Source organism: Plecotus auritus (assembly GCF_963455305.1).
Source record: "Plecotus auritus genome assembly, chromosome: 3".
Classification (NCBI taxonomy): Eukaryota; Metazoa; Chordata; class Mammalia; order Chiroptera; family Vespertilionidae; genus Plecotus; species Plecotus auritus.
The window spans coordinates 139,671,679-139,687,476 of NC_137772.1; the positions used below are offsets into that span (position 1 = coordinate 139,671,679).

The window sequence follows — 15,798 nt, forward strand, 5'->3', positions numbered from 1 at the left end:
CGGCCTGCGGACTGAGGGGTCCCGGTTTCAATTCCGGTCAAGGGCATGTATCTTGGTTGCGGGCACATCCCCAGTAGGGGGTGTGCAGGAGGCAGCTGATCGATGTTTCTCTCTCATCGATGTTTCTAGCTCTCTATCCCTCTCCCTTCCTCTCTGTAAAAAATCAATAAAAAATATATTTAAAAAAAAAAGAAAAAAAAAAAAAGAGGAACCCAATAGTGCATTTAAAAACGACCTTCCAGGTTGTTCCTTAGTTATATTAGCTTACATTTCCTACCTTGCCTGCAGGAATCTCATTACTATGTAGTATTAATAATCATTTTTAGAGCTCCATGTTTCTAATCATAATTTTTAACTATTTCTTAATTTTAGTTTTTCTAATGTTATTTTGTTGTTGTATCATTGTTGAGTCTAGATAATGTCCATACATCCAGTCAGTGATCTGTAAGTCAAGTGACCTTTTGAGTTGAAGAGGAAATTGGAATTGTATTGTTTGACAAAGTTGTCTTTTTGTGAGCCCCACTCATTACTAAGACCTCACAATCATCCTTTTGTCTTCTTTTGTGGCCTTGTCCATTCACTGTAAAGCTTATGTGTCAGTGGGAATCTACCTTATTCTTCCTTTTGAAGATCCTAATTATTTTTTACTAACTCTAGTCTGAAGTCACCTCTGTTTCTTACCATCATCCCTCAAGACTACCAACAGTCACAGACATCATCTAGGAATTCTGAGATAAAGTATGTAGTCCAAAAGGGCTATGAGAAGTAGCAATAGACTACTGATATATAATTGGCAGGTAATTTGTAAATAGCCACTTTTGGAAAGTGGCTCGTTTGCATTTGGTGCTTTTTCCTGGATTTCCTTTTTTTTTTTTTTTTAATATATTGATTTTTTTTAACAAAGGGGAAGAGAGAGGGATAGAGAGTTAGAAACATCGATGAGAGAGAAACATAGATCAGCTGCCTCCTGCACACCCCCCACTGGGGATGTGCCTGCAGCAGAGGTACATACCCTTGACCAGAATCAAACCTGGGACCTTTCAGTCTGCAGGCCGACGCTCTATCCACTGAGCCAAACTGGTTAGGGCATCCCTTTCTTTAAACAGTGGTAACCATGTACTTATTAAAGCTCTGTGGGTTGGAAAGTGATAGAAAACCCATCTCCAAAAGGACAAATTACTGAAAAGATCAAGGATAGGACAGACTTTAGGCACTGATTTTCCAAGGGCTCAAATGAACCAGCACTGATAGGCACATTTCTGCCCTTTCATCCCCTGTAGCTCCTCCCCTTACAGAGGCCTTTTACTTCTCAGATTTAACTTCAGTAAGAAGAAACAAGTCTTCCCTAGAGTCACAGCAGAGTTCTCATTGCCACCTAATGGCCCTGTAGTCACATCCTCATTCCTGAACCAGGGGACATCTGGATATGGGGGCGGACTACATTGAGTTGGGAAGGGCAGATCTCTAAACAAGAAATTGGGCTATTGCTGAAAAATGGGGGAGAGGGGGTAATGCTGACACCTCAAATAACTACTTAAAATGTGTATTAAATTCTGATTTTATTATATAAATGGGCACATTCAGCATTATTTGACTTTTTTTGATCAATAAAAACTTCCGTTTCAACCTAATAAGTGTGAAGACTTAAAGTGGAGACAGTATAGTGGAAGGGGCATACATAGATTTTGAGGTATAGAGTTCAGATACTAGCTCTATTAAGAATTAGCTCTATTATGTTGAGAAATTTATCCTTATTGTTGAGAAAGTTAAAAGCACCCAATAAATAATACCATTTTCTCCTGCTTGAATTCTGTCAAGAGAAAAGATGAAAATTGACACATTGGAATAAAAAGATTAGTTTTATTACTGACAAAAGCTGAAATGAAGGACTTGGTTTTTGTGTGACAACAGTGAGGCTCTAATATTGAACCCAGATCTAAACAGTTAGTTATTCATCCCCAACTCAGGCACTTTGAACAGTAGGTTTTTAAATCTCCCCTTAATAACTCAGACCAGAATGCATGAATCCTGCAGACATCTGGCTCGCAAAAGGAGGCTGAAAGATAAAGAAGTTACATATGTCTAGTTGCGCTCTGAAAATCTCCAGTCAGGCAGCTCATATTACCGCAGTGGTAATTGGTGGAGTCCCAGGCCAGAAAATGTTGAGGAAATTTCCTCTTTGTGGAAACCAGAGGAGTAATTACATAAATGCCCTCAACACACAGATTTATTAATCTTAATTATTTTATCTCTAAATAAATAATAATAGTTTAATGTAGGGTTGGTGTGATGTTCAGATGCAAACAAATTTTGGGTGTGAAAACTCAGGGAGATTATTAAACAACCACCCTCACCAGTTTTTGAAATTGGGTTATTATAATAATTGATGTGTGAGTAGGAGGAAACCCATTTTGCCTCAGACAGTGGTCGGCAAACTCATTAGTCAACAGCCAAATATCAACAGTACAACGATTGAAATTTCTTTTGAGAGCCAAATTTTTTAAACTTAAACTTCTTCTAACACCATTTCTTCAAAATAGACTCACCCAGGCCGTGGTATTTTGTGGAAGAGCCACACTCAAGGGGCCAAAGAGCCGCATGTGGCTCATGGGCCGTGGTTTGCCAACCACTGCCTAGGAGATGAGTAAAATTGGTAATAATTGGGCAAGGATAAGGGCGTATGAAATGGGAGGAAGCAGCCAATGAAAGAAAATGTCTTACAGAATCCATAACTATCATATGCTTGCAAATTAAACTCAAGGCAGGCAAAGTGTTTCATCAGCCATCCTCATCCAGCTGGTATGAATTCAAAGTTTTTAGCCCAATCTCCAGTACAGCGGTTTTCACAGTGTGCTTCCTGGACTAATAGTGTCTGTATCACCTGAGAATTTGTTAGAAAAGCAAATTATGGAGCCTATTCTAATCCTTCTGAAACTAAAACTCTGGAGGTGTGGGGCCCAGCGATCTGTATTTGATAAGCTCTCTAGGAGACTTTGATGGATACTGAACTATGAGATACCATGATTTTCAAATATCCCCATAATCAACAGATGAAGATTAATTGCATTTGCCAGTAATATTTTCTAGTTCCTAATGAGACATGTATTTAATGGGTTGTGAGGTTGAATAGGTTAAAATAGAGCTTAGGCTTGAATACCAAATAGGTATGAGCAATAGGACTGTATTTTCATCCTATGGGTTGATGTCTATTTAGAAAACAAAATGTAGCAGCAGAATGCAAAAGGAATTGGACGTAGAAGATATTAGGAGAGAGAACCTGAGGAATAGTTATTGTAATTTGTGTAGGGGGACAGAAGAGGCTTTTCAAAGGAAGGGTTAACCCAACTCAGTGACTGACTGAATCTGGAGTGGATGGAATCAAATATGATTTAAAATCTCAACCTTAGGTAATTAGGATAATGGTGATTGAGGGAGGGACTTGCTAATGTGTGAATAAAGTGAATCATTGTTGGACATGTTAATTTTTAAGTGATTGTTTAAAGAACACAGATGGAGAGAGAAGGGTTGAGAGCTCATCTTTAAGTTGTATAGAGTAAGAGGAGAATTTGAAAGTGTTTTGAAGACAATGCATCCATTCTTTCCTCAAATGTTTACTGAATGTCTGCCATGTGTCTGGCACAGTTCTAGGTTCTCAGGATAAAGTAACAGACAAACCCTGCCTTCAGAACTAAGAATTTAGATGGAAGAAGAAAACAAAACGAAATAAAAAACAACTACAAGAATAAATAAAACAAGATAATTTCAGATAATACTAAGGGCCAACAAAGAAAGTAACAGTAAAGAGTGACTAAGGAATTGAGACTTTCTTTAGATGCTTGGCCAAAGGAAGACTGGAGGTAGTTACATGTGACAAAAATCATGGTGGGAGACAATTTTAGAAAGCCAAAAGATGGTGGTGTCACAGGTTGGCCAAGGAGAATTGCAGGAAAGCATATTAGAGGGTTCGTTGTGCTTTTTGCCCTTTCAGGCCATATGTTTGGAGAAAGATCTATATGGCCTATATGAAATATTTGGAGAGAGAGGTCTGTGTATTGGTAAGAAAATGGACTTAGAGATATCCCAGTACATCCATTTCAGGCATTTGTTAGCTGTGCAGAAATTCCTCTTTATTTGAAGCTCACTCTTCTTAAAAGAGTAATGAGTAATAAAACCTGGTGGGATTAAATTGTGATGATTAAAATGAGAGTGAATTTAAAACAACTAGCAATTGTGCTTTGAATGTATTACTTGATGATAACTGTTAATAACAGTATTACTGAATGAAACAGCATTCAGTCACGTGAAATGCAGTTGTGTTTAGTCATGTGATACAGTTTTTTTTAGAAGTTATACTTTGATCTTTTAGCATGCAAAGTATTTTAAAGGCATGAGATTACAGCTAAAAATAATTTTATCCTAATATATAAAAAGCCAGGGGCTGTCATGACCGAAACAACCAGACGGACGACTGAACAGCAGGCTGCATGGGGTGACCAGGCTGGCAGGAGGGGGTAATGAGGGACGACCAAATGACAGAACATCAGGCTGCGTGGGGCGACCAGGCTGGCAGGAGGGGCAGTGAGGGACGACCAAATGACCAAACAGCAGGTGGTGTGGGGCGACCAGGCCGGCAGAGGGGGGCAGTTATGGGCGACCAGGCCAGCGGGGGGGGGGCAGTGAGGGATGACCAAACAACCGAACAGCAGGTTGCGTGGGGCAACCATGCTGGCGGGGGGGCAGTGAGGGGTGACCAGGCCAGCAGGGGACGGGAACAGTTGGAGGTGACCAGGCCGACGGAGGGGGGCAGTTGAGGGCGATCAGGCTGGCAGGGGGGGCAGTTAGGGGTGACCAGGCAGGCAGGCAGGTGAGTGGTTAGGAGCCAGCAGTCCAGGATTGTGAGAGGGATATCTCCCAATGAGTCCTGGATTGGAGAGGGTATAGGCTGGGCTGAGGGGGACCCCCCTCCCCCGCATGAATTTCATGCACCAGGCCTTTAGTAATTAAATGATAGACTTTGATTAGCTTACCTGATGACATTTGCTTACATGCACAATATTCTGAGATGTATTTTAGTAACTTGTATTTTCTTCTTACAGATGTGTATATCTCATGATTGATGTGAAGAAACTAGTCATGGGCCAAAGGTCAAGATACTTCTCTGGGAAATGCTGATGCTGCTTTACAAAGTCATACAATGAGTGTTTGGTTTAAGAACGATTTTCATATTTAAAAGATTTCCATCTTGGAAATATATCAAGTGAAAATTAGAATCTTTTGGGAAACATTTTCCTTCTAAAAAATTATACTTGTAATGGGCGACATGGCAAACAACTCTGTTTTATATAGTGGAGTTAAAAACTCTTTGAAGGAAGCTAATCATGATGGAGACTTTGGAATTACGCTCGCAGAACTGCGGGTTCTCATGGATCTCAGGTCTACCGATGCTTTACGAAAAATACAGGAAAGCTATGGAGATGTCTATGGAATTTGCACCAGGTTGAAAACATCTCCCAATGAAGGTGAGTTTTATTGCATTTGATTTTAGTTCTTTGTGTGGAGAGTACTGTATACTCGGCTCATAAATGAACATGTTTATATTTTCTTGGCTATTTGTAATGATTATACCATAATTTCAGTGACATTAAAGGTAGGTTAACTGTTAGATTGGTGCATTTAAATAACTTCAAATCAAGAAATAATGTTGTAAATTACTTAATATATTTTTGGTTGACTGGAGGAAATATTTTGTACTGTTGTACATACTATTGCTGCTTATGTATGACAGCTAGGTTGTCTTTCTCCTTGAGCTAATAGTATGGAACCAGGCTTGGTAAACCCTCAGGGCATTCAGTGGAAATAAGCCCTGCTCACTATTCTCGTTTCGCCAGATGACTTAAAGTAGTTGTCACTGCTAATACCTGACTGAGTTTGTTTTTAACCTAAACTTGAATAATTAATTCAGATGGTACTAAAGCAATTGGAGAGTATATGGTATTTTTTGACAGGGCAGGCGTTTCCTTTGATTAAAAATATTTTTCAATCTTGGAAATATGTTTCATTTCCCTATGCTCACAGAAGCCTTTGGTTTCATTAATTTTTATTTGTAGTAAGTTTCTTTATGGAAATCAAGAAAGGAAAAGTAATTATGACTTTTTTACATTATGGTCTTTGAAATGGTTTGAGGAGGATGGCTTTCTATACATTGATCATGTTAAACATACAATTAATGTCAGGTAGTTTCAAGTTGCAAAAGAAGGGGGAGAATCCATGAAGATGAATGTTTGGTGATGACTATATTTTAGTAAGGATGGGAAATTATTAGTGCTTAAACTTAAAGTATATTAGTATGTATTTTATTGCAAAGTCAATTCTAGAGAAATTATGCAGAAGTCTTTTTCTTAATTTTTTTTCCTAAAACATCTTATGCCATGCTACTACTTGTGATAAAATTTAAATTATTAGCAAAAAGTTATTTCTAAAATTGTTAACGAATTTTAAATAATATTAAAATTATTTTTTTAATGTTTATATAATTTTATGTGAATTGCTCACTGTTTCAATGGTGGGTAGTTACTTTGATTTCTCTGAGGTAGCATAATCTTGAGGAATACTAATACAGTATCAGTATTCACACATATCCTAAAAGGACTTTCTGCATCACTTGGAGTATATTCTTTTTTCTGCAAGACCAGTTAACTTCCAGATTTTCTGGATCTTATCCTCAAGACAGAACCACTAGAAACATGAACGCTTCTTAGTAATTTCTTCAATTTACTGTAGCATCTCAAGGTAGCTGGTATCCTTGTTGATATAAATTCACAGTATCAGGAACAGACCCATAGATAATAACAGATAGTAATTTGACAAAATTTGGAATTCATTATGCAAACCTATTTTGAAATGTTAGCTAACTTTAGATCACCTTAGAGATTTGCACATTAATACACTGTTCTCATTCATTAAGTCAACCATATATACTTTAATTATATTTAGTCTAAAACCTAATTGATGGATGTTTCGTGATCACCAAATTAATAGGAGGCATTAACAGTTTTAAAAAGCCCTCAATATATGCTCATAAAAATGATAATCGAAAATCAGTTTCAATTCTGTATTTAACTGCTTTTCCCCCAAGCATGTCTGTATTCCTCTGTTATTAATTAAAATCTTATCTTCTTATAACTAACTACTCTTCCATGATGTGTTCTCATTTTTATAGACATGATTTTCATTAGTTTGCACTGGAGTTTCTTTTGTGTTATTATTTTTTGCAGTGCTCCTTACATCGATTTTTATGTAATTAGTGAAGTTTATTAATTGAAAATGTGGCATGTAGTACATTTTTTAAATTTGGGGAGGAGGTCGTTTAGTACCCCTTTGACAACATTTTGGAAGCTGCAGATAATCTCTAGATATTGCAACTTAACCCTCAAAATTTCATGTGCATTGTTGCTCCTTTATGCTCTTAAATAAATGTGTGCAATATTTTTCTTCTTTCATTCTTAGAAAATTCTTGCTCATCTTCCTAGTATTGTGAATTTAATTTTTGTTAAAGTTTGTGTGAACTGTTGTCTTCACTGTTTATATATATAGTTTGTCCATTTTAAATATTGTTTAGAGAATGTGAAAAAGGCCATTTTATGCATTACATTTGTATTTACATTTGTAAGAATTAGAACAGCAGCAGTCTTGACAAGAGCATTATTTCCAAAGTAATAGTTTTAGTTTTAGTTTAATTTGGAAATATTTCAATCAGAAAGCTAATGAACATTTCATCACTGATCAACTAAGCAAATGATAATAAATGAATCATCAGGGATAATCTGCTAGAAGTTTATCTGTCCAAGAAAACGGTCTAGACACTGGTACTAGAAAAAATTAAAACAATTTTTCGAAGTACATGAATTTTTATTAGGTAAAACTAAATTTTACCTTTCCCTTTAGTTCTTTCATTCATTAATTTGTTTCTTGACACATTCTTTCATCAAATTTAGGTTGTTAATTGTCATATATTTTATATGTCTCTAAAAAAATTCAGTGTTGGCAGTTTTAATTGTAATATAATTTAAGAGTATAATTAAATTACATCCTAATTTCAGAGGTGTTAATAAATTGTAAGAATATGTGCATCTCAGAATTGCTGGACTATTGTATTTATCAGGTATGTTATGTGGCAGGTACTTTTTTTAGGCTCTGAGCACACATTCATTAATAAAACAAAAATTCCCATCTTATTTTTGCATGGTGGAGACAAAATCACAAGACAACTAAATGAAATGTGCAGTGCAATAGTGATATATACTTTAGAGAAAAATGAGTGGAGAAGCAAAATCAGATATATTGAGGTTGTCAATATTAGATTGCTAGAAAATCTGGAAGAGCAACAAGACATTTCTTAAAAACCACAACAAAAATGACAGATAAGACATAACGCTTTTTGAGCCAGATTTGTTGTTAGCACTTACAAATATTAACTCATTTTTTTCAGCCAAAGAATTCACAACACCAACTTTATCTAAAGTCTCACATTTCCTAAGCCCAGAGCAGGGATTCAAGCTACAGAGAGCATGCTTTTAACTATTCTGTTGTACTTCCTGTTATAAAAGTTCAGCTCATACACCTTACGAGAGTTAGGAATATTGAGAAAGAGGTACCTGTGTTCTTTCCTCTCAACAAGTATCTTCTTTTTCTTACTTTTTAAATAGGATTTTATTGATTTCAAAGAGAGGAAAGGAGAAATAGAAACATTAATGATGAGAGAGAATCATTGATCAGCTGCCTCCTGCATGCCCCCTGCTAGGGATCAAGCCCACAACCCGGGCATGTGCCCTAACCAGGAATCGAACCTTGACCTCCTGGTTCATGGGTTGATGCTCAACAACTGAGCTGACACTGGCTGGTCTCAGCAAGTACTTTCTGACAGCAGGAATTACATGATGGAAAAAAAAAATTGATTTAAGTTTCTGTTTATCAATCAGTCTTTAAAATACATACGTCCTATTCAGGAAGTTGTATTTGTGTGCTCCGTCATTTGGCATGCTATTTGTTGCTCGTTTTCTAGGAGAGTAGTCCTTTAGCTTGATTTGAAGCCTACTGTCTGCATCCTGAACAATAGGAAGTGTTTTGAGCCAGATGTGATTTTCAAACTAAAAACTTCCCAGTGGTTCTGATTAGCCATCTTTACTCTTAAAAGAATTAGAACTATAAATTTCAAGACTTGTAACTTCATATTTTCAGTTTTTACTATGAGAGTAGGCACCTATTTTGTCCTCAGAATCCAAGGGTGTACTTTTATGCCAAAATAACTTGCTAATAACATCCTAAATGCATGAAGTTGCCATTACAGTTTTTGTTTTGTCTCTATTGTTTTCCAACATTACTTTCTTATCCCTATTCTAAATCATATTTCTTGATCCTTTTAATTTTACACTAGCTTTTGGTATCTTTTTCATTTTAATGTGTTCCTGTTACCCATATTATATTTTATATTGAATGATAGACTAGACTCTCAAATAATAAGATTTCTAGAATGCATATCTCTGGCCCTGGTATCATTTTATCATTCAGTTGTACTGCAGTAAACAAAGGGTAAAAATGAATTTATAAAAATTCAAGACAGGTACTGAGTGGAATTCTGTAGGAGGTATGGCTTCATGGATTTGTGAAGAGCAATAAAGCAAATACGGCACTAAGCTTTTAAAATGGTAGCTGCTAAAATTAGGTAGAAGAGAAAAAAGCAAAGGAAATAAGAAAAGGAAACAGTGGTAGAAAGAAACAGAGGTATGTGGTAGGAAGCAGAGTAGTATCAACAGCAATTGTCCCTTGCTGTCTAATGTTTCCATAACGTTTCAAATGATGGTTTATATTTGCACTCATAGAAGAAGTTAGGCTGTTAGTATTGGTGTTTGACCACATCTTCATGTTGTAATACAATAAAAACTAACATTCACACGTGAAAATTTATTGTAACTCTCAAAAAAATCATCCCTTTGCCCAGAATAAGTCATTATTGACCTATTGGATGCTACAAGAATGCTCTGATGTCCGTACTTGGTTATACAGATGGGCACAGCCTTGCAGGCATTCAGCAAGTATTTGCATGGCCCTGGTATGTCAGCCATGGGTGCTTTCATATGTGTATAGAGTTACTAACAAGGGTTTTATGTTGATGATTCTGCATGACATTGTCCTAGAAATTTATTGCTACTGTAATAGAAATAGAGAATTATACATTTAATACCTGCTCTGGTCACTAGTTTTCATTGCTTATGACTCTCTTGAAGATAGTTATAACACTGACTGCTCCTCTAATTTTGTAGCATACATACTATTTTATAAAGTTGTACCTGAAGAGTCTGAAACAGCATAGTTTTAGGAGTTTTTTAAAATTCGTTTTCTAAGTATAATGGACCTATTTCATTCTCAAAATATTCTGTTCTGGCTTTCATGGCATTATATTCTTAGAGTTTTCTTTCTTCCTATCTGGCCAAGTCTCATCAGCTCCTATGCTTTTCTTTAGAAGTTGACAGGGCCTCGCGTTCTGTTCATCTACACACACATTTCTCTTCACCTACACCCTCTCCCTGGGTGATGTCATCCACTCCTAAGACTCCACATGTCATCTGCTGCTGATTCCCACATCTGTAGCCTCCATCTAAGTTTTTCACCCAAGCTTTGAGGCTGAAAGCTTGATTCATTTTAGAAATTTTTACTTTCTCAACCTTTCCCTTCTGAAAGCATCGTTTTCTTTTTCCCCTTTCCATTGAAGTTGTTATCCATCTTGTGAGGTGGCCCCTTGATCTTGACAGGAATCTTTCACCCACTCTTACTTCTGTCAACAAGACTTGAAAATTCTTAAGTCCTAACGTCTTCACTCAAGGGTGTCTGCTTCTCTGCATCCCCACTACCCTGTTTGAGGCCACTGTCTTCTCTTGTGGTGACTCAGGTAACAGCATGTTAACTGGTGTCTTTTCTGTCTCCTTCATGCTGCCTTTCACTTCCCTGCTTAAAGCTGGCAGTGGTTTCACATTGCCGTTAGAGTGAAATTCAAACTTCTCACTTTGGTTAGCAAACCTCTGTGGGATCTACTCCTACTTACCTCCCTAACCTCACCTCTTCTTTCCAACTCTGTTTTCTCTGCTCCTCAGTGTTTGCGCATAGCAAAGTTTTCAGTTTTCTTAACTACTATTGTGCCAAGGTCACTCTTGTTTCTGGGTCTCATACATATTATTACTATACTAATCTCTTCACCTAAAACACTTTACCTCATCCTTCCTATGACTGTTTATCTCTAAATTATTCTTTTTTAAATATATTTTATTGATTTTTTTTACAGAGAAGAAGGGAGAGGGATAGATAGTTAGAAACATCGATGAGAGAGAAACTGATTAGCTGCCTCCTGCACACCCCCTACTGGGGATGTGCTCGCAACCAAGGTACATGCCCTTGACGAGAATCGAACCTGGGACCCCTTAGTCTGCAGGCTGATGCTCTATCCACTGAGCCAAACTGGTTGGGGCTCTAAATTATTCTTAAGATTTCAAGTTAGGTATCTTGGAATTCCCTTATTCACCCCAACCTCCTAAATTTTGGATTGCAGTTCCCTTTGCGTGCTCCCATAACATCCTCAGCACTTCCATCCTAACATTCAACACACTGGGTTGTGATTAACTGGTTGCTTGTCAGTCTGCCCCACAAAACTGAGTTTCTTGAGGGCAGGTGCTAGAGAAAGACGTCCTGTCTGATTCATTTCCCTGTGCTTAGTGCCTATCACAGTATCTGGCTTGTGGTAGGTCGGCATTTGGGAACAGATGTGTAAGTTTGACATTAGACCAGTAATTCTGAAATTTTGAGTGGGGTCGGTCTCCTTGTCTTTTGAAATTGGGGATATGATAGGAGTATTACTCTGTTTCCCAAGAAGAATGAACATTAAAAAATACTTTTGCATGCTTTCTAGGTCTGCATGTTTTCCTGTGGCCCTCACTTAGAAAAGTCAGAGCAGCTGCTGCCACCATCACTGTCACACCACACACAGGCACATGTACACATGCATACATACAAATAGGACATAATTTCAAGTACAGAATTTGATAAGACTATAGTGTGTGCTGTATATTAGCATGATTTTCAGTTCAGCCTACCTGCTTACTACATTCCAGTAGTTTCCCCTCTTCATTTCCTAAATTGAGACACGTTTTTAATAGTCGCAGCAGTTGGGATGCTACATTTTCTTGTAAAACATTACCCTGTTGATACAATTTGCATTTTATTCCATATTGTGTCCTTTTCAAATATGTAACAATATTCTTAAGCCATTGTGTATTTATAGAATACATACAGGCTTTGTATTTATACTTCCCACATGGTGAATCCAGAACCAAAAAGCATATAATTCTGAGGCTGCTTTTGATGTTGTTGTTTGTGAAGCGAACTGGGCCATAAGGAGATCAATGCAACGCCTGCCCTTGGCCTCATTGCCACTAACACCACAATCAGCTGAGCCAACAGGACTAGGCAGAAGATTTCTCACTATGTTTATTCATAAGTTCTAAACAATTTTATATCTTATCTGCTTTAGTTTTATCACTCAGACCAGGTAGGTCTCATTACCAGTTCCACCAGCTTAGCAAAATCTCTTCCCCACAAAGTTTGCTTTCTCTCTCCTCACAGTGGCAGCCTCTTCCTGCATCTATAATAGACTAACACCCACGCCCTGGATCCTGCTCCCTCTTGCCTCTTTAAAGGCTTTACTTGAGCACTAGTCTGTGTCTCCTGTATCATCAGTGTCTCTATGTTATCATTTCCATGGTAAATAACTTGTCTTAATATCTATCACTCATCTTTTAAAAAGCAAAATGGGGTTGTATTTACCCAGTTTAATTCACCTTCACTGCTTTATTTCTCCCCATTGCATCATACTCCTGGAAAAAAAGTTATCGATACTCATTGTTTCCACTTACTCATTTTCATTCTCTGTTCAGGTCTTTCTTATCAGACTTTCTTTACATACCACTCCACTGGAATATTCCTTATCAAAGTCACCAGCCTCTCTATCTAGTGAAAACCAGTTGTCCGTTCTCTGTCTTCATCTTACTCAACCTCTGTAACACCAGTGATACAGTCAGCTATATTATCTTCTACTTTTAAAAAATCCTTCTTTCCTAGACTTTCCTACTATTGCATGAACCTGTTTATGAGTCATATACCCTTCCCCACCCTTCTCTTCCTTCTTAGTTGTTTTTGGCTTCTCTTTCCCTATCTGATCACCAAATGTTGCATTGTTCCAAGGTTCTTGCCCCAGCCCTGCTCTCTTTTTGTCTACTTAGTCTAGCTTTCCAGAAGCTCTCATTGGGCCCATGGCCTCAGAATCATCTGTGTATTGATGACTTTGACTCAGATCTCTCCCTGAGTTCCGAATACAGATAGCCAGCTGTCTTCTAGACTTCTTCGCTTGTATGTTTAATGGGCATCTCATGTTTAAACCTGTAAGACAGAATCATTAACTCCTACCTCCCTATTTCCACCCAATTCTGCAATTTCCCAAGCCTGCTCTTTCTTGGTAAATGTCTCTACCATCTATCCACTTAAATGCATGGACCCCCAAAAAATAAATAAATCTAGATGACATTTTTATTCTTCTCTTTCTCTCATCCATATCCTATCCTTCAGCAAATTTTGTCTGATCTTCTTGCAAGACACCTGACAGATCTAATCAGTTTGTCCCTACCTCTAAAACCCAGGTGCACCATCATCTCTTACTTTGTACTGCAACAGCCTCCCAGCGGGTCTTTTTCTTCCGCTCTTGTGATTTCCATTTTACTTAGAATAAATTTGTAGTGTTCATGTTGTAACTTCCCCTTTTCTTAACTCTGTTACCCGATCATTTATGATATGTATACTGCGTACCTTTTCCTTTGGTTCTTCAAAATAACCTTATGTTATACTAACAAATGTGAATGACCTCCCTCAACCCCCAAGGAAGTTAAGTGACTTGCATAGGATTTCAGTAGATGAACTGGCATGTAGGTCTTCTGATTCCTAAACCAGACCGCTTGATTGGTGTAGTGGCCCAGGTGTGTGCTTGTGTGCGTGGAGATAGAATTATAATAACCTTAAGGACCAGCTGCTTTTTTCCTTCCCAGATTACCTCTAGGGCAAATTTTTAAGCTATCTTTAGCTCTGTGGTTGTTCTTTTCAACATTAACATAAAATATTGCCCCTTGTTATAACCAATATAAGTTTTTGATGAATTATTTTTATAGTTACAGTGGTATTATTTAAAACTACCTGTGTTGTATATGTAATTAATGGTGAGCTCTGGTAAGTGTGAGCTAAACTGATAGAACATTGCAGTATCTTCAAACAAATTTCTTAGAAAACGTTGAAGACTAGCAGGAGGAGAAATAGCAGACTTTTATTTTTTGTGCTAGTAAGGGCATTAAAATATAAAGCATACTTACCTACTATCTAATAATCTTTCATAAAAGAAAGGACATTAATTTGAAAAGCAGCAAGCACATAATCTCAGAACAGCATCTCAAAGTATATTTCTTTAAAACAAACAAACAAAAAAAACTTTTGTGGAAAACCTTACTGCATTGATTTTTCCTGTCATCCAATGAACCAGGGACCATTTTTAACTGTGCAGCCAGGTGTGATTGGGCATCACTGCTCTAGTCTGAAGAAACAGTGTGGATTCTGAATTATAATTTGCAAGTTCCTTCTCATAATGCCTTTCCACCTAATAACAATTGCTACAATCCTTCACTGCCTTTCTTTCCACTGACGCTGCCTCAAAGCCTAGAGCTGTGTGGAAGCTTTCTGTTGATGACTTTTGTCATCGGAAATCTACCATGCTTTCTGAGCTGCCCAGCATGGACCAACTTTGTTAGAGCTGCTAGTGAAAACATGCTCTAGCATAGTTTTGGTACCTTTAAGAAAGTAAATAATCACTTTAAAATCTATATGTTTATTTCTCATTGTGTATTCTAACAATATACTTTCTTTGTTCTTGCTCTTGTACTTTCCACCTGCCTCTGCATTGAGATTAATAGCTAACCCACTTAAAACCCAGAGCCTTCTAGTAATCTGTTTTCCTGTCCTCCTGCTTTCATGTTCTCTTAGAATGAGTTCTTGACCCCCTCCCCAAAACAGTTGAAATTAATTATAAATTTAAATTTGTGGTGATAAATTAAAAGTCATATCACCCTGGTATCTCTGCCCCCTTCTTCGATATTCTTAAACCGACTAAGGAAAACTGTTGTTTGTCACTGCTGTGTGTTCATACCCTCACAGTAATGTGTGTACATACTTTGCATGAGCAAATTTAGATATATTTAGGTTTGACAGGATCAACCGGTTAAATCAGAGGAGGACTTGTTTGATAGGATGAAGGAAAGGCAAAATTGATGTTCACCCAACCTATCCCTCATAACTTTCTAATTCCACAAACTAGGCATAATACTATTTTCCTTACAGTGACAGTAGTTGAAATCAGTCAATATTTCTTCAATTGGAAATAAATCCTAAGTAAAACTTGAAATAAAGGTCATCCTAAGTCTCCTGTTTTTTGGGACTTGCAAATCTTTTATCAATCCCAGTGTAACAGACATTTTGGTAAGAGAAATGCTAGAGCTTGTGATAGATTGGCTTTTCATTGTTCTTCAGTAAATATAAATGAAAATCAAATGTGTTCACTGATTAAGTTAACCAAGATGCAATAAGTAAAGCAAAAAAAAATATCTTTATATAGTTCTCCATTTGGGGAGGGAAAACATCGTCAGTAAAGATCATGGAAAT

The 15,798-nt window shown here is 37.2% G+C and overlaps 1 protein-coding gene across 13 annotated transcripts in view; it reads left to right on the forward strand.

The window, feature by feature from the left end:
- ATP2B1 (ATPase plasma membrane Ca2+ transporting 1) overlaps positions 1–15,798 on the forward strand; it is a 138,201-nt gene that overhangs the window by 67,652 nt on the left and 54,751 nt on the right. For all 13 annotated transcript variants that reach the window (XM_080659673.1, XM_080659671.1, XM_080659681.1 and 10 more), the window contains one exon: positions 5,097–5,519. In XM_080659673.1, coding sequence (XP_080515799.1) covers positions 5,312–5,519 — 208 coding nt within the window. In that variant the 5' untranslated portion in view covers positions 5,097–5,311. The remainder of the gene's footprint in view (positions 1–5,096; positions 5,520–15,798) is intronic.